Source organism: Calidris pugnax, unplaced genomic scaffold, assembly GCF_001431845.1.
Source record: "Calidris pugnax isolate Ruff unplaced genomic scaffold, ASM143184v1 scaffold72, whole genome shotgun sequence".
Lineage (NCBI taxonomy): Eukaryota > Metazoa > Chordata > Aves > Charadriiformes > Scolopacidae > Calidris > Calidris pugnax.
In genome coordinates this window covers 85,111-104,606 of record NW_015090808.1, presented here as the reverse complement: position 1 = coordinate 104,606, position 19,496 = coordinate 85,111, and the positions used below count along the sequence as shown (strand labels likewise).

General features: G+C 44.5%; 1 protein-coding gene across 1 annotated transcript in view; it reads right to left on the bottom strand.

Annotated features, from left to right (window-relative positions):
- Positions 1-19,496, bottom strand: part of RUFY3 (RUN and FYVE domain containing 3) — a 60,049-nt gene that overhangs the window by 29,739 nt on the left and 10,814 nt on the right. The window contains 2 exon segments of the mRNA XM_014938330.1: positions 18-191; positions 7,289-7,342. Coding sequence (XP_014793816.1) covers positions 18-191; positions 7,289-7,342 — 228 coding nt within the window.

The window sequence follows — 19,496 nt, the reverse complement described above, 5'->3', positions numbered from 1 at the left end:
CTCTGGGGCAAGGTCACCTTTCAAGCCGTGTTTAAGGCAGTGTTCCATCACAACGAAGAACTGCTGGAGAGGCGCGTAGTCCGAGTCCAGCGTCCTGCCCAGGTTCAGCGCCGACTCGATCAGCCCCTTGATGCTCAGTTTCGCCATGTTCATCAGGTTCATGCGTTCATTAGCCATCAGATAATTAGGATCTATTAAAAAAAAAAGGAAGAAAACCACTATTGAGTAACACAGGCTATTTTTAATACAGTAGAATATCCCATTTCTCTCTCTTTTTGTCCCCCAGCTTTGAAGATACTTTTAAGAACAGCGACAGGTTCACGTGTGTCACTCTCTTTTTTGAGAAAAATCACAATTAACCAGCAGTTTACGGACCACAATGACATGTTACAAACTGGTAACAACTCCCCTCCTGTGATTTGTTCTTCCATCTAAAGATGCCCACGAATCCCCTCACGCTTAATCCATCCACGTGCCTTCTCTATCCCAGCTTGCATCTTTTCTTCTCATGATTTTATACTTTTTTTAACTTGGATGTAACATTGAACCCATTCCCACCTCTCTCTCTCTCCGTTTTCTCAACGCTCCTGGGTTTTATCACTGACAACAAGGAGCTGATCTTCACAGCTCCTCTCACACCTCGCTCCAAGTCCCAACACACACAGAGCTTCCAAGACTGTATTTTTCTTCTACCTTATTATTAATATTTAGACCTTTACACTTGCCAGTAGTAAGAAACAAATACAGACACTCATTTTCCACCTCCTCCCTGCCTGCAGCCTCTATGGAATGTTCCCAAGCCAGCACCTATCCTTTCACCAAGGGGTTCCTTTCCCAAACACCATCAGAGCATTCCCAACACCTCCAGAAACAAGGTGTCCCATAACTAGAGTGAAATTGTCCTACCACCACACCAAATAAAGTGTGCTTAGGCTTTAGCCCTGGAGATACACAATAACAGAGAGAAATTCACACTAGGAAAGCGATATTGCATCAGCTGCAAGTTTGCTGTTTGCATCTCTTTCACCTTCCATCTCAAACCCAACTTTTGAGCTGAAGTCCTTCACCGCAAGCAGCTTCATCTCTGCAAGGCATATTTATTCTAAGCCATGGACCCTTGAACCAATTTGCCACCTTCCCAAGTGAATTTACTGCAGAAACTTGACCAGAGGACATCTAAGACTGTACATCTAAGACACTTCTAAGCAGAGGGTACTCATTTTACCTGCTAGAGTGAGCAAGCATGCTTGCAGACAAGTAAATAGCAGAGACTGAAAACCTTCAGTTACAATAAAAGAAGATATATTTCTATTTAAAATGCAGGGGGCCATGTAGCTAAGTTTGATTAAAGAAGCCATAAAATATCTAGAAACATAAGCAGTGGAAGAATGGCTGTTCCTGTGGGCTCTATGGAGTACCACCACCCAGATCCACCCAGCAATGCTCAGCACCACCAGGGTCTTCTCAAGCCCTTTTTGACCATTGGGAGGTTCTATCTCTTCCAAGACAGCTGAGGTGTTCCTACATCTCTGCTTAAAAGATCTCTCATGGTGAAGGAGGAGGGGAAGATGCAACCCTCCTCCTCAGAGGACCCAGTCCCTAAGCGAAGTCTCGCAGAAGTTTGGGTCTGTGTTCAGCAGGTTTGCCACTGGGTAAAGAGCAAACCTCTACCAGGCAGGTGGACTTGAGCTCTCATCAGTTCTCAGAGAACAGTTCTCAACCTCTTGCCAATACAACTGCAAGAAATTATTTCTTGCAATTTAAAATGCAACAGCTTGGCCAAAAGAGGCCAAGGGGTGTATTCTTAGACTACTGTGGTCTCTTATAGGACTCATCCTGATGATGCAAGTCATTGTCTGCTCCATCACACTGCTGATGCCAACAAGTCCAGTTGCTTGAACACAAACTCCTTGTCATCCCAAAGGTACTGCCACTGCAATGAGGCACCTTGTCACCACCCACCAGCCAAAGAAACAGTGAGGAGCAAAACTTCAGAGAACCACAGAATTGTGAAAAAAAACCCACATTGTTCCAATGTTGGATATCTCCTGTGGGTTGAAGAGAGTTGAGTTCCTCAAAAGCTGAGGGACTTAGGTCTTTTGAGTCTGGAGAAGACTGAGGGGGGGATCTGATCAACACCTATAAATCCTTCAAGGGTGGGTGTCAGGAGGACGGGGCCAGGCTTTTCTCAGTGGTGCCCAGGGACAGGACAAGAGGGAACGGGCACAAACTGGAACATGGGAAGTTCCACCTCAACATGAGGAAGAACTTGTTTGGTGTGAGGGTGGCAGAGCCCTGGCAGAGGCTGCCCAGAGAGGTGGTGGAGTCTCCTTCTCTGGAGACATTCCAAACCCCCCTGGACACGTTCCTGTGGGACCTGCTGTGGGTGACCCTGCTGTGGCAGGGGGTTGGAGGAGATGATCTCCAGAGCTCCCTTCCAACCCCACATCATTCTGGGAAGAGCACCGCAGGCCCAGCAGCAGGTACCCCACAGGAGTAATGTGGGATTTTAGTCACCTACGGGTGGATCCAGAAGAGGCAAGAAGAGGAGCAACTGGCACTGTGCGATGGAGACTCCTCACACCAGACAGGAGGAGACACTGAAAGGCACCTCAGGGGTGGGAGACAAAAAGTGGCTGCTGAGGTGGAGACATAAACACCCTCAATCAAAGAACCTGAGAAACGATGAAAGGGAACCAAAAGAGAGCGTTTGTGAAACCCGGCAGCAAAGGGGGATTTGCTGAACCCACCTGTGTTCTGTTTTACTGCTTCCTCAAGCACTTGTGTCTTGGCTCAGGTCTTATAAAAAAGCTGAGATGAGGCATTTACAATTTATTTTCATAGCTTAGAAAACTTCAGAGTCCTCATTTAGGACTTTGATGCAGACTCAGAGAAAAAAAAAATGTTAGATGTAATATTGCATGCAATTAGCAAAAGACTAATTTTTATACATGCAATTAAAAAAAAAATATTCTGGATATTTTCTTCTGTCTACTTCTGCATAAAACTAACCACCACCACCTCCCCAGCTGCCCTCTAATGAGGTGTGAACATTGTGCCAGTGTTTGCTTCTGCTGCACACAACTACTGTCACAAAATTGTGCTTTGCTACCACAGCTTGAATTCCAAATCTGGTAAAAAACCCCTAAATTCCGCTCAGAACAAGCTTATCTGGTCAAAAACCCATTAACCCACTACCAAATAAGAATAATAGAGGGGTTTATGAATGAAGTTTAAGACAATTAGATTTTTTCCAACATTTTTAAGAGCTAATGAACGTCTGAGCTGATGAAAGCACCCAGGGAAAAAGTGGGGCTGTGCTTTCATTTCAGGCTATAACGTGCAGTCACAGGCTAAAGAACTGAAACATGTTTTTATCCCATTAATTAGAGGTTTCTGTTGCTTTAGCCTGTGTCCTCTGCATATGCAGCTTATCTACATCAAAACCCCATTAACCCACTACCAAATAAGAATAATAGAGGGGTTTATGAATGAAGTTTAAGACAATTAGATTTTTTCCAACATTTTTAAGAGCTAATGAACGTCTGAGCTGATGAAAGCACCCAGGGAAAAAGTGGGGCTGTGCTTTCATTTCAGGCTATAACGTGCAGTCACAGGCTAAAGAACTGAAACATGTTTTTATCCCATTAATTAGAGGTTTCTGCTGCTTTAGCCTGTTGTGAAGGATGGTCCTCTGCATATGCAGCTTATCTATGATTCTCATCTTGCAGACTGATTAACTGCTATATAGCATGAAACTGGGTAAAATCCCAAAGATTTATTCCAGAAATTAAACCCTGTATAATATATACCACTGTTTTATGTGCAGCAACATCTACACCTTTAAAACTGAGTCTAGAAGAGCAGGGTAAGCAAGAAAAGAGGACTTTTAGGCAGTGAGATTCACCCAGACACTTTCTGCTTTGACAGTCTGAGCCTGATGTGCAGCTGAGACTCTGTGAGTCAGAACTTTCTCTTTTTGCCTCAAACTGCAATATCTCTACCTGTGTTTTACTACACACACCGTGTCATACACCTTAACAAGTTAAATCTTGGCCCTTAAACTCTGCCTTTCGACGTGGTTTGGATTTCAATTGAAGGGATCTTGAATTCTTGAGATGCTTTGCTGTTTAAATATTTGAGCTTCTACAGAATAAAGGTGTTTTGTAACACAGCAGCCTCGCACGTGGGGTGTCAGTGGCCAGGACTGAACGACAGGATAAAACAATCAGCTCAGCTGCCTGTTGCCTTAAAACACTCAATTTCCAGGTTTCTAAAGAGGTAAAAAACTGTGCAACAGTCATTCACACACTAACAGCATGAAGAGCATAGGGTTCCTGAGAAGCTTCCACAAACACGTTTTCAAAAGCACCCAAGCATCTCAGGAACCCTGGAGTTTGTTGAAAAGTTAAAATATGGTTCTTCTAGGTTCCAGGAACCTAGAAGTCAAGGAAAATGTCAATGCAACACTGGACCTCAAAGGGTTACGCTGTGACTGGGGTCTAAGTACTTCTCACCTGGTGATAATAAATGATATTGATCCTCATATTGGATTGACCCTACAATAATTAAGGAGAAATTAACATAAAGCTAGAACTTTGATCAACTGCAGGCAGCCATGAAACACTGTAGACTTGAATAAACCTGCTCAAAGAAATGCCAATTAATGAATAGTTCAGCTGGGTTCTCCACGTACCGAATCCATACCCGATCCAGAATCCAAACTTGGAGCAATGTGAATTTTAAGAAGGCTGCTCCTGCCTATGGCAGAGAAATGGCACCTTGTAAACAGTTCCCACTGTATTCCAATTAACAGAGATAACGTTAATTGGGAAACTCTTGCTTTCCAAGCGGACCAGCACCACGGATCTGCCACATCCCCAGTTCCAGTGAAGCACATTCACACGAGGAAAGGCATTCGTTCCAGCTGCTCATGGAATTGTGAACATGTGTAGAATTTACAATAAATGTGGAAAGCAAATCCCCAGCTGAATAAGTGCCTTCCGTCATTTAAACCAGAGTTCAACATCATTAGGCATTTTTAAAGCTTTTTGTGTTCAAGGTGAAGCTTTCCCACGTTCACACACCTCCTCTGCCTGCCCACAGAGCACACCCCTGAAAATACAAATAACACCACTACTCACGAGTGAAAAGCAGAGGCAAGGCTGTTTCTACACAAAGATGTTTTACTCTACTAATTTTTTGCTCCTATATTCACAATTCAACCTGCCTCCTCCGAGGGACTGTGGATAAAGTGGAAAGCAGCTGGATTAACGTCACCACACCGAAATGAAATTGGATTTTCTAGGAGGGGAAACATTTTCATAGAGAGTTTAAATGGTGGCTTCATTTGTTCTTGCTGTTATGTCCTTAATGTTGACTTTTGTTTTGGTTTATGTTTTTCAGCCTGGAGAAAAGAAGGCTCCAGGGGGACCTTGGAGCCCCTTCCAGTCCCTCAAGGGGCTCCAGGAGAGATGGGGAGGGACTCTGGATGAGGGAGGGGAGCCCTAGGAGGAGGGGGAAGGGTTGGACCCTGCAAGAGGGGAGATGGAGCTGAGATGTGGGGAAGAACTTGTTTGGTGGGAGGGTGGTGAGAGCCTGGCCCAGGTTGGCCAGAGAAGCTGTGGCTGCCCCATCCCTGGAGGGGTTCAAGGGCAGGTTGGAGGGGGCTTGGAGCAACCTGGTGTGGTGGGAGGTGTCCCTGCCCAGGGCAGGGGGGGGCACTGGGGGGGCTTTAAGGTCCTTTCCCACCCAAACTGTTCTGTGACTCTATGATTTTGAGGGGGAAAGCACGCTCCGTGTAAAGCATCCATCAGCCTCGGATGGATCCCAGAGGAGTTTCCCACACACACCAGGATGCAGGAGTTTCAAAAGTGACCAGAAATGGGGTGATGGTGATAAGAAACAAAGATACAAATACAGACAGGAGACACAATTCAAATGTACCCCACCCCGACAAAATCAATGCAAAACCCATCTGTACTGTATCCTTCACGGTGTTGCTCATTCCTCACCCCCTATTTATAACCGAGTCCATAACACAAACATTTTTCACTTCATTTCCCCATTTTGCTTTACCAAGTTTCACGTTTAAATTGCATATTTGGGCTATAAAGAAACAAATGCAGCTTTTGGTGACTGTCCTACCAGTGAGACTAAGACCAGAACCGAATAAACTACTGGTGAGAAACCAGCCACCCTGGGATCTGCAATTTGCAACACCTTTGAAAACACTCAATGTGCAAATTGGCCAAAAAGAGCTGAAATCCATCTGCTGACCTTATAGTAACAGGCCTTGTGCTCAATCTTGTAGTTTTAGCTTCTAATTTGAAATTGCCATTTTAAAACATACCTCCAAAAGGTACATTAGCCTTTTGTGCTGCAAACACTTTCATCCCAAGCATCAACAGTTACATTTAGTCATCAAAACATAAATTCACTTGAGTACCTGCTGAATCGGGGATTCCACTATTGCATTCTTGCACCATTTTTAAGAATCAAGTAAGAAGCACTATTAAAAAAATATGGTTTTTTAATCAATCAAGTCTTAAGTCTTAATCAAAACTTGTAATATAAGTTTTAGAGTCATTTTTGCAGCCTCAAGTTGATAAGTAGAGATATTTCAGAAAATCTGAACTTTCAGGGTGATTTCTGAAATATTTTTTAAAAATTTAGTTTCCCTTTATTTCCGTAACTTTTTAAGTTGTGTTTATTGTAATTGTAAATTGTGAAGGAAAATAATTGTCTCAGAATGCATTTAATGTAAGGAAAACAACCCCTTGTTCATTTACTTTTTCTACCTCTACTTGAAGTAAAAAAATACCCCAAAATTTTTAAAGCAATTGTTCAAGCAACATTATATGCACATGTTTTCAAACAGGAATCAGTATGAATTTAGAAACCAGAATTGATCCCATGGAACCCGTGAAGGGGCTGATAAAATTTAGAAGAAAAGGAAAATTTAAAGAAAATTTAGAAGAAAAGCCTTCACAATATGCATTTTAAATGTGAATTAATGCAGTTGCCAGAGCAATACACACGCTGGAGCCATCGAGGGCGTTTGCTTTCACAGGCTGAAAGCAGAAACCAAACATCCAGAGGGAGGGTGAGGAGAACAGCGTGTTCTGGCTTCGAAACCTGGTTCAACCGGACGAGCCCCTTTGGAAACCCACAGCTACCAGCCCAGGAAAAGGAAAAACTGCATTTTGCACTCAGGCTCGAAATAAGAAGTCAAAAAGCCAAGGATTAAGCAGAAATACCAGCTGAAAGCCGCTGGCGTGGCACGCACCTTGGGTGTCATCGCGCAATTGCTCCACCACATCTGTCAAATCCTCCCAAGAGTCTTTGCAAACAGAAAAAAAAAAAAAAGAAAAAAAAAAAAGGAAGGAAAAAAGGGACAAAAACAGGTGACAAAGGAAAATCTGTAAAACACCCCACAATGTCCACTTTTCATGCATGCATGCATGCACTTTTCGCTATTATAAAAAAAAAAAAAAAAAAAAAAAAAGAAAAGGAAGGGAAAAAGAAAGAAAAAAAAAATGTCATGCAAGCCGTGATCCAAAGGAAAGAGTCAAAAAAAAGCAGCAAGGTATAGGAAAAGGATAAGCAAAGGGAGATTTGTATAATACAAGACTTAAGTCATAGCAGGAAAAGATTTGTGAGTCCAAAGGGTCAATACAGCAAAAAGGGGGTTTTTTTTGGCTTGAGAGTCAAATTGAGGTGGGTTTCAGTAAAGCTTTAGAAGCTTTACTTCTTTCTGCATTAAAACAAGCCATATTTTTGTAAAGCACATTTAAAAGGAAAAGCAAGAAAAGCATTTCATTCGTAAGACCAAAGCGCTGAACTTTAGGTATTTATTCAACGTCAGCGTTTTGCTTCGGTTTCCTTGTAGCCAGCCCCAAAAAGAACCACCCCCCCCCGCCCCGGGAGGGAAATGCAAACACAGGTGAAAAGCGAGCAGGTTGCAGGAAAAGGACATACTGAGGATGTTTTAAATAAGATTACACAGAGTTAGATGTGGGGAGGAGGCAGGTATCCCAGAAAGAAGCAGCCAGGAGAAGGAAAACGCCTTCCAGCACGCCCAAAAAAAAAAAAAAAAAAAAAGAAAAAAAGAAAAGGAAGGGAAAAGAAAGAAAAAAAAATGTCATGCAAGCCGTGATCCAAAGGAAAGAGTCAAAAAAAAGCAGCAAGGTATAGGAAAAGGATAAGCAAAGGGAGATTTGTATAATACAAGACTTAAGTCATAGCAGGAAAAGATTTGTGAGTCCAAAGGGTCAATACAGCAAAAAGGGGGTTTTTTTTGGCTTGAGAGTCAAATTGAGGTGGGTTTCAGTAAAGCTTTAGAAGCTTTACTTCTTTCTGCATTAAAACAAGCCATATTTTTGTAAAGCACATTTAAAAGGAAAAGCAAGAAAAGCATTTCATTCGTAAGACCAAAGCGCTGAACTTTAGGTATTTATTCAACGTCAGCGTTTTGCTTCGGTTTCCTTGTAGCCAGCCCCAAAAAGAACCACCCCCCCCGCCCCGGGAGGGAAATGCAAACACAGGTGAAAAGCGAGCAGGTTGCAGGAAAAGGACATACTGAGGATGTTTTAAATAAGGTTATGCAGAGCTTGATGAGGGGAGGAGGCAGGTATCCCGGAAAGGAGCAGCCAGGAGAAGGAAAACGCCTTCCAGCACGCCCACTAATTCCAGCACCACCACTGAATCCCCCAGTTTCCAACCCAAAAAATAAAGGCAGAGGAATAAATTCTGAACCCCGGGGGATTTCCAGCTCCCAACTTACATGCCCCCTTCTCCCCAGTGATAATTCCCAATGGGTTGAACATCCGAAGCCCAGGAAAAGCTCGATTCCCCCTTTCCCAGCCCACAGGGCCAAAGTCCCAGGCAAAGTCCACCCACTGCTGGGACCTCCTCCCTCCCCCTGCCGTGGGGAACGGCACCCCACAGCCACCCCTGGTAGAGAAAAAGGGGAAAAAACAAAAGGGCTAAATATCAGTATGATTAATTCAACTGACCCCCGAAAGCATCCTACCCCTCACCAACAGCCTTCTCGTCCTCAGAAAATGTTTTATTCACACAGTTGGTTTTTAGCAATCCTTTTTCTTCACTTTTTGACTTCTTCCCTTATGGATACACCTATAAATCCTTCAAGGGTGGGTGTCAGGAGGATGGGGCTGGTTCTTTTCTCAGTGGTGCCCAGGGACAGGACAAAAGGAAACAGGCACAAACTTGTTCCATCTAAAGCTCCATCTGAACATGAGGAGGACCTTCTTTGCTGTGAGGGTGGCAGAGCCCTGGCAGAGGCTGCCCAGAGAGGTGGTAGAGTCTCCTTCTCTGGAGACATTCCAAACCCTCCTGGACACGTTCCTGTGGGACCTGCTGTGGGTGCCCCTGCTGTGGCAGGGGGTTGGAGGAGATGATCTCCAGAGCTCCCTTCCAACCCCACAGCATTCTGTGGTTCTGAGATCCCAAAAGCCTTCCAACCCCACATCATTCTGTGGTTCTGAGATCCCAAAACCCCTACCTGCCCGCTGAGACTGAAGCCAGGCATCACTACTGAATGGTCTCTAATTCTGAGGGTTTGGGGTTTTCTTCCTTAATCTGAAGTGCAGAACATCTCACAACCAAAATCAGATTTACAATTAGGTTACAGACAAACAGCCGTTGGAGTCACAAATATTCTCTTCTATTATACCCCTCCAGACAAGAATCCTGTCCTCTTTCTGGTGACAAATGCTCACAAGAATTGAATGAATTCATGTTGGCACAAAGGCACGAAGGGATTTGTACAGATTTAGTGGCAAAAGCGCCCACTTAATTAGCCTTTTCTTTCATATTTTAATTCCTTTCTTCACACATCCCGTGATACGATGCAGACATTTCATTTCTTCTTTTACTTTGGAGTTTCCCCCCACTTGTCTGGAATTTCCACCAAACAGCAGTGGGGGGAAAAAAATCCTCAACACACACAAAAAAATAAATAAATAAATCAACGACCTGCAACTTGACAGAGTCCACGCTCCTTATCAGGGTAAGTCTGAAACAAACTGAATACTTTTGATCATTATGGAAAACCAACAAAGCCTGTAACTGGTGCGAACCAGGTTTAGAAAACAGGATGAACCAAGGCTTTTAAGTCTTCATAAAACTATTACCTCAATTCCAACTCGGTTCCCAGGAAGATTAGTATTATGGAATTGAATATCCCACTGGAATAAATACAAGCAAGCTCCTTAGAAAGGAACTGGAGTTCAGGAATGCTTAAAAAGAGGTGGCAGTTCATGAAGAGTGCTGATTACGTACAGTAAGAAAACAACCCAGAACTTTCCCTCCAAACTTTATCTTCCTAAATTTGCTCATATCTTAATTTTTGGGTTGGTATTTCCCAGACATATGCAATAGTTAACAGTTTGGAACAACTCATAAAGGAAGAAGGATACACTTTCCCATGCAAATAAAAGCTTTTAAAACTAAGTGCTAGAGAACGTACCAGCAGAAAAATTATTTCCTGCTGCTATTGAACAGCAAGAGCACTCCACTGGCTTTTGGGTTGGTTTGTTGGTTTTTTTTTTTTTTAAAGATTGAAGTTCTTAGCCTGAAGTGGGTAAGCTGTGAGCTGCCACATACCACACAGCGCCCAGAAAACACGCTGCCTGGAAAAGCTGAGCACGTGAAGGGGAAATCAAGATTGTGGCATCTCGCTTGATGGGCAGGATGGGGATAAAATCGTGGGCGTGGGGTTTCCAAACAAGTGTCTCATGAGCAGAAACCAGCAATAGTTCTTCAAAATACAGCAGAAATATCCCTGGGACATTTTAAATGAACGGAATATCTGCGCTTCAATAAATGCTGAGAAGTTCCCATAGGCCAGAGCTGCACAACCCCCTATATATTCCCCTCAAACTGCTGATACAGAATGAATTAATTAGGAAATAAAGCTCAATTAACGTTATCACCTCAAACGTAGCACCTCAGCCTATACCAGGATGCCACCTACAAGCAGGCCTCCACCCTCTGCAGCAAGTCTAGCAGGAGAACAGCAAGTTCCCCAACACACCCGGCTTCCCAGGCCACCAATTTTTATGGGATGTAACGTACCCTCAGCAAGTTTGATGATGATACACAACTGGGAAGGGTGGCTGACACAGCAGAAGGCTGTGCCACCATCCAGAGAGACCTGGACAGGCTGGAGAGTTGGGCAGAGAGGAACCTGATGAAGTTCAACAAGGGCAAGTGTAGGGTGCTGCACCTGGGGAGGAATAACCCCCTGCACCAGGACAGGTTGGGGCTGACCTGCTGGAGAGCAGCTCTGAGGAGAAAGACCTGGGAGTCCTGGTGGACAACAGGATGCCCAGGAGCCAGCAATGGGCCCTGGTGGCCAAGAAGGCCAAGGGCATCCTGGGGGGCATCAGGAAGAGGGTGAGCAGCAGGTGGAGGGAGGTCATCCTGCCCCTCTGCTCTGTCCTGGGGAGGCCCCATCTGGAGCACTGGGACCAGTTCTGGGCTCCCCAGTTCCAGAAGGACAGGGAACTGCTGGAGAGGGGACAGCAGAGGCTACAAAGATGATAAATCCTTCAAGGGTGGGGGTCAGGAGGATGGGGCCAGGCTTTTCTCAGTGGTGCCCAGGGACAGGACCCGAGGGAACGGGCACAAACTGGAACATGGGAAGTTCCATCTGAACATGAGGAGGAACTTGTTTGGTGTGAGGGTGGCAGAGCCCTGGCAGAGGCTGCCCAGAGAGGTGGTGGAGTGTCCTTCTCTGGAGACATTCCAAACCCTCCTGGACACGTTCCTGTGGGACCTGCTGTGGGTGCCCCTGCTGTGGCAGGGGGTTGGAGGAGATGATCTCCAGAGGTCCCTTCCAACCCCATAGCATTCTGTGAATACTTTTCTTAGCAAATACTTTGGTGAGTGCCACCAGGAGGATGGAACACTCCAAGCTTCTTATACAGCAATGGCATTTGTTCATGCATAAAGATGTGCAGAACAAAGCAGTGAATCCACACGCCCTTTGTGTAGTTTCCAAGCACAATATGAATCAAGTTCCTCCAAAGACAGAGTAAAGAGGTCAGGATCTGCCTGTTTGGGGCTTTTGGTTTTGGTTTGGGTTTTTTTTGGTGTTGTTTGTTGCAGGGTTTCTGGGGTTTTCTTGTGGGTGTTTTTAATTATGAAGTTTTTAGCAGCAGCTGAGAAATCAGTATAATAACCCCAAAAAAATCCAGCCCAGCACCAATTTTGGGAAGTGAGAACTGAGCCTGATGCAGGAAGTCCTCAGCTCTCGCAATTTGGCTGCTATGGGAGGCTTGGCACAAATCTGTACAGACACTTACAGAAAACATTAACTCTGCTGAAGAGTTACAAACAAACAGAGCCCTAAACAAGGCCAGGGTCCTTGTGTTCTGTTTACTGATAAGGAAAAGGGTTATTTTTTAAGCTTGCCCACAACAGGAGTGGAGATAAACGCTAAACCCATGAGCAGCTGACCTCATAGTCACATTATTGTGCTTATTTAAATTTCAATTATCTCATATTTGTTGCCTTAGGAATAATAAATAATACCTTTAATAAGAAATAACTGAAGTGGTCAAGGAAGAAAGTTAAGTAGATGCTGTTACTATCATCAGAGGTGTATAATTAATTTTTTCAGGTTAGATTTGCAAAACAGGTAGATTGTGAAGTGTCAACAAAGAAAAGGGACCAGCAAAGAGTTTCAGCATCACATTCAAACACCTTGGGATCCAGAAATCAAAGAAGCGACCAGCCAAACTACAGCCTGGACTGCCAGGAACAAGATAGTCACAATTTACAAAGTTGCTTAAGAAAAAACATTTTTTTAAACCCTACCACATAAAAATCCCTCTGGAGCCCTCACTCTCCTCCTGCCTGACGCTACTGACCTCAGCACTACCCGCTCCCTGCAGAAAACAGTTAATTTTATCTATTTCCTCTGACCACACCACACACACAAACCCAATCCCCATGCTGCTCTCCCCAACCCCCTGTCTTCATTCTCTCCGTTAACACATCTTTATCCCGCATCCAAACCCACTCCCCCCTCCCTGAACTGCTTTCACAGCACCAACAGCTTGTGTTTGCATTATAAAGTGCGATATTTTTAGGGCGAAGCCGTTACTGTCATCACTCCTGTTTTTAACACATGCTGCTGCTCACTCGGCAGCATCGGGGTCACAGACCCACACGACCCTTTTGGCATAAATCAAGGCTCACACTCACAGAAATAGCAGAGTCACTGGGAGGAGGGGGGGGAAAAAAGAAGGAAAAAAAAATAAATACATGGGGGACTTGGGAATTGCACGTCCACTCTCCATTAAACGTATGGAACAAATGCAAATCACATACATCAATAGTGTAATCCCACCCTAAATTATACTCCTGCCTCCCCATGATTGCCACCAGGCATTTCTGTACGTTGCAGCTGTGTGGAATTACACAGAATTAAAGTATTTCCCAGAGGGAAACACTTGAGTAACTGCAGTGGGAAATTTCTCACTGTATTTTGAAAATATCTCACTGTATTTGGCACTTGATAGTTTGCACAAAGAAAAGAGTCAAAAAAAACCAAAACCCAACCACATTTTTCTTTCCCCCCCCATCTTTCATTTCCCATCTCGGTTGACACCGAAGAGGTTTCTCTGCAACACTTTTGCTTCATTATCTCCAAGGGAAATGAGCCTGCCCTGCATTTCCCAGATCTGACTTCATTTAGACTGAACAAGCTTAAAAGAAAACAACTCTGGGTTGTAATTTCTCACTTACAGCAGTGAAAATGTTTACAAAAGTTTAAAATTTAAAATACAAAACAAAATAGCCCCGACATAGGTCTCAACCCAAGCCTTGCAGGGCACTTGCTTCCTCTCGTCCTCGGCGTATTATCCTAATTGCCCTGAAGAGCTTATTAAAACTTAACCTGCCCTCCCCTTTGGTTCAGGGTCCAGTGCCCACCTTCTCTTGGGCATTTCCCTTTCTTCCCAGCTGGTGATGGGATCTGGTGTAAATACAGTAAGCAGGATGTCTCCTCGTCCCCAGGGAGATGACCACCTTCACCACCTTATAATCCAGACAGTACATGCTGAAAAGTATCACCTCCCTGCTTTTCAGGAAGATTTATGGCCATTAACACACTGGAATTAATTTCTCTTGCATGTTATTGATGTTTGTTCTGTTAAATCTGGTCTCAACCCCCTCCACGCAAACTTAAGTGCCAAGAAGGCTGCCAGTTTGCAAACCAAAAATACAACGAATAAGGTTCATGCTGCTTCCCTTCAAGTGTTTTGAAGTGTGCAGAGAAAGATGGGAAAATACTGAACAGAAATCAGAGAGAAAAGGTAGAATCTGAAGGATGACTCAATAAACGGTGCAACAGATCAATGGGCAAGAGGTGTCTGAGTACTGAGAAGAGCTGTACTGACTTCTACTCAGGGCATTTCACAACTCCTCATTTCACACAAGGATGTGTCTAAAACTAAAACTTTTAACTTACTGGTCAAGAAAGAAGAAAAAAAAAATCTGATCTCAGCTACCAAAACTTATACTATGGAAAAGATAGTTTCATCTTCGCATGTTATAAACATACCACTCAATTCCCTGTGTAGTGCAAATGGAAGAAGATTAAATAAAAGAACAAACAAGGAGGGATACTGTAATTCTTGACAGTTGCAAGTAAATTCAGATCATACAGTCATCACGAGTGCTCCTGTTCTCAATTACAAGCTGATCCCAGGAGGACCAAAATGTCCACAGCTCTAACGTGAAGCTCCTCGTGATTATTCAAAGTAGAAATTTAACATCCAGCAAAACCCTGCAAGGCCCTTTCGCATTTTATAGTTTCTCCCCAAGAGCTGAGACAGGCTTCAAGAAAAACCCAATCAAGGTGTTTTTCACACCTGGGTCCCTAAAGATGCCTCAGTGATCGTTAGAGATATCACAGACAAACAAGAGCTTAATGGTCTTTAGTGCCGTGCTCATGTTGGGAGGCCTGCACAGCACAGGGAAGTCCTCGTTACCTAATTAACAACCACTGTTTGTTTTTCAAAATACTCTCATTTTCTAAGCCAAGCAGATTTACAGGATGTGGCAAAATGAGCTGGTTTTCATACATGCAGAATCGATCCAAGCAGTTGAAAATTAATTCCTTCTATTGTTACATTGAGCATCCCCGTCACATGCTAAATTATGGAGTACTCAGAAACTACACTGGTGCACCCACCCCACTTTTAAATGGAATTAAATTGAGGTTTTGTTCACAGTTACACTCAGCAACTCCAGCTCTGTGGCAGGAAGGGAACTACTCCCAATTTACACCCTTTCATAGAATCATAGAATCATTGAGGTTGGAAGAGACCCTTGGGATCATCGAGTCCAACCATCTCCCCTACCCTGCAAAGTCCTTCCCTACACCATGTCCCTTAGCACTGCATCTAAACGGCCCTTAAACACAGCCAGGGATGGGGACTCCACCACCTCCCTGGGCATCTCAGATCAGAATCTGCTTCCCGAAGTATATTGCCTTTTGGATTAAAAAATAGCAAGATTTTGGCTTGGTTTTACTGGAAAACATCACCAACTCAAGAGGATGCTTACTGTTTTTCAACGTCAGTGGGGAAGGCTCTAAGTATGGCTATGCCCTTAAATCACTAGCCCCCTGCCCGTCCCTCCAGCCCCTATCACAAAATTGGCCTCAAGTGGGATTATTCCTGTGAAAGCTCCAGCAGAGACTCGGAGGAGAGGGCCGAAATATTATATATATATATCAGAAATAAAGAGCACCAGCTGCAGTTTCTGCCTCTCTGCTCAGGAGCCCTTGGAGCACAATCAGAGCGCAGCAATCTGCCTCTAGCTCCCCCCGACATCCTGATGCCAAGAGCTGGCACCACCAGAACCCTTCTTCTGGCACCTCTCTCTCCCTGGAATTAAGACACAGTGCTCTGGTGAGGGATGTCAAACCACAGCAGACGAGAATCGCTTACTTTAGCCTCCTCCTGTATGTTTAAGTTGTCATTCCTAAGTACTCTGCTTTAAAAAAAAAAAAAAAAAAAAAAAAAATCAACAAAAAAGAGAAATAATAAAATTAACTAATGAACTAACTTCTTCCGTTGGAATAAAAGAAATACGTACTGCAGCTTCTTGTTTAGTCCAATTCATTTTTCTTAGAGATTTTACTTTCTGTGCCCTACCTTTGGTACAGCCACAAGGGGGAAAAAAAAAAGGCAACTTTAAAACCAGCAAAGAGGAAACTCCCACCATAACCAGTTGTGTGAATCAGGTACATGGTGGGGAAGAGGAGGATGATGAGAGCAGAGCAGATCACAGAGTGAAGAGAGGCCAGAGGCAGAAAACTCTCCAAAAGCAGCAAGAGCCGAGGGACAGCAAGTGGAGGCTCTGAACCCTTCCTTCAGCAGAGTGGTGCATTCACTACTGCAATATGTTATTTTTCACATCTTGATTTTTAAGAGAAAAAAAGCAAGCTTTTATTAAGCCTTTGGCAGAACTCTGGAGCTATTCATTTATTTATTTTTTTTCCTTCTTTTCCTTCAAAATCCCTACTTTTCTACATCAGTTTTATGGAGATATGATGAGACACGGCGGGCTCAGGTCCTGCTTTTCCTCTCAAGCCCTTGGTGGCCGTGCCCCCGTGCCCAGCTGCGCGCAGAGGGAGGCAGAGCAGCAGTGCTGATGCAGTAGCTCCGGTTCCAACACCAGGGATAAAGCTGTGTCAGCTCTTCTATTATCAACGCTTTTTTCCTGACCTTATATCTCTGCTGAAAACATGACTCGGGTCCAAAAAACTCCTCCCCGAAATAACCAGCCTTTCTGCCTCCCAACAATTTTATTTATCAATAAAATTTCTGCTTCCCTTTATTTATCAATGTATAAAACATCCCCATAAAGGTCATTATGATGCAGTTCTCTCTTCCCTTTATTTATCAATGTATAAAACATCCTCATAAAGGTCATTATGATGCAGTTCTCTTTTTTTTTTTTTCTTTTAATTAATTTTTGACATCTAGAATCACAATGGTTTGGTTTGAAAGGGACCTTGAAGACCAACCCCCTGCCCTGGGCAGGGACACCTCCCACCACACCAGGTTGCTCCAAGCCCCCTCCAACCTGCCCTTGAACCCCTCCAGGGATGGGGCAGCCACAGCTTCTCTGCCCAACCTGGGCCAGGCTCTCACCACCCTCACACCAAAGAACTTCTTCCCCACAGCTCAGCTCCATCTCCCCTCTTGCAGGGTCAAACCCTTCCCCCTCCTCCTAGGGCTCCCCTCCCTCATCCAGAGTCCCGCCCCATCTCTCCTGGAGCCCCTTGAGGGACTGGAATATGAATTCAATAATATAGCTTTCCTGGAGCCCCTGGAGGGACTGGAATAGGAATTCACTAATACGGCTCAATGAAATGAGCAAATACTGTTTTCTGAGCCTTTCTGCTAATGTAATTACAGCTTCAAAAACAATTATTTTTTCTAGAACTGACTCACGGTGTGATTGAAAGGTTTTCCAGGCTATACTAGGAGAAGAGCCTGAGGTTGCTTGGAAGGTCACTTATTGACTACAACATGACAAATCAAAAGAGAAGTCAGTATTTATGAGAGAAAGAGAGGGAGAGAATATATATTAAAAATAAAAAATAAAAGACTACAACATGACAAATCAAAAGAGAAGTCGGTATTTCTGAGAGAAAGAGAATATATTAAAAAAAAATAAATAAATCAATCCACCTACACTAGAATGTACTGTTAAAAAACCCAAAGCACCGAAGAGTCCAAAACCATAGGAATAAGATGGAGCAAGGTCTGAGGCCCATGGGAACTGGAAAAGAGATGAATTTACTGCCCCCTTGGCTCACCCTGCACTCACTACTCTGGTTCTGCTCTCCTGAGCCTGCTCATCCTCTCCAAAACCCCAGGACATGCTTCAGAGGGAGCTTTGGAGTCCTCTGTCTAGTAGCCCACTGGGTGACTAAGTATTTGGCAAGCAAATCCAAACCCACGGGCTGCTGCCGCTGGAAGTAGCTGTCAAATGGAAATTAAATTATCACCTGGGAATTAATTTTCAAGCTCAAATCCTCACCGCAGCTTAAGCAGCCTCGTCCAGCAGGACATGACTGACTCGACAAGCCGGCATCAAACGGGTCAAGCGAAACTGCTTGGTGGAATTGCTCCTCAGGAGTTACTGGGAAAGGGTCACGTGTGGAAAGATGGGTCCTCCTTGCTGTAGGACAGAAGGATGCTCAGCATCCAACCATGGGGACTCAGAACCTGGCAACGTTGGTGACCACTGGCTGGACTGGTGACCAGTGGACCACCACTGTTGGTGACTGGAGCACTGCAGAAATTCATCGTAACTCCTCCTTCCCTGCTTCTTTATTGGTAGAGCCGTGTGTGGATGTCCTCTTGTGTTTTCAGCACTCAGAAAGCTTTCAATCCCCATTTTGCCCAGTATTAAACTGTTTTCACCACCAACCCGGATCACAAATCCTTTTCCAAGAAGAAAGGAAGATGTGTCACCCCTCTGCTTTTCAGGCTTCCCAGCCATTATAAATAACAGCACACCCTACAGAAGGGAGCTAGAGGACTTGGGATGGTTTTAGCCCCTTGACAATAGGAATAACTGCCTCATCACCCAGGGCTTTCCAAAAACAACCCCCTGACTGCAGGCAGGCACAGGCAAAACTGTCCTTTGCCAGTATGCTCCATTTGAAAAAGCTGACTAATGGGGCTATAAGCCCCGTTTGAAGAGTAAAATCATGATTAATGTATCACTGAGCAGACATGGAGCTAGAGGACTTGGGATGGTTTTAGCCCCTTGACAATAGGAATAACTGCCTCATCACCCAGGGCTTTCCAAAAACAACCCCCTGACTGCAGGCAGGCACAGGCAAAACTGTCCTTTGCCAGTATGCTCCATTTGAAAAAGCTGACTAATGGGGCTATAAGCCCTGTTTGAAGAGTAAAATTATGATTAAATGTATCACTGAGCACACACGGTGGTACCTTCCTTCCCGAGACACACACACCTGATCTTTCCATCTTAAAAAATACCAACAATTCAGTGCAAATCTACCTCAAAGGGGTGGGTTATGAAAGACACCGCAGTTCCTAAGGGTGATCTGAGGCAGGGGTTGGGCTTTCTGACATGTCAAACAGCGTCCAGGTTTCTCCAGGAAGAGCATCTCACCCCGGAGACACCCCCTGCCAGCCAGTGCGGTGGTGGGGACGTCGCCATGGCCGCAGGGTGGGGGGGGATGCTGGGGTGGGGGGGGAGAGGAGACCATACCTTCGTGGGTAGGCTCCGGGTCGGGCGTCAGGGAGATGTCGTCCAGCTCCCGCAGGCAGAGCCACTCTCCATCCATCGAGACGCGGAATTTGCAAAGATAGATGGTCTCCATGGCAGCCTGAGTGATCTTGTCGGTGGTGGGGGTTGGCATGTCGCTTTGAGGCGTCAGAGCAGACATGATGACTCAGCTGGTACAA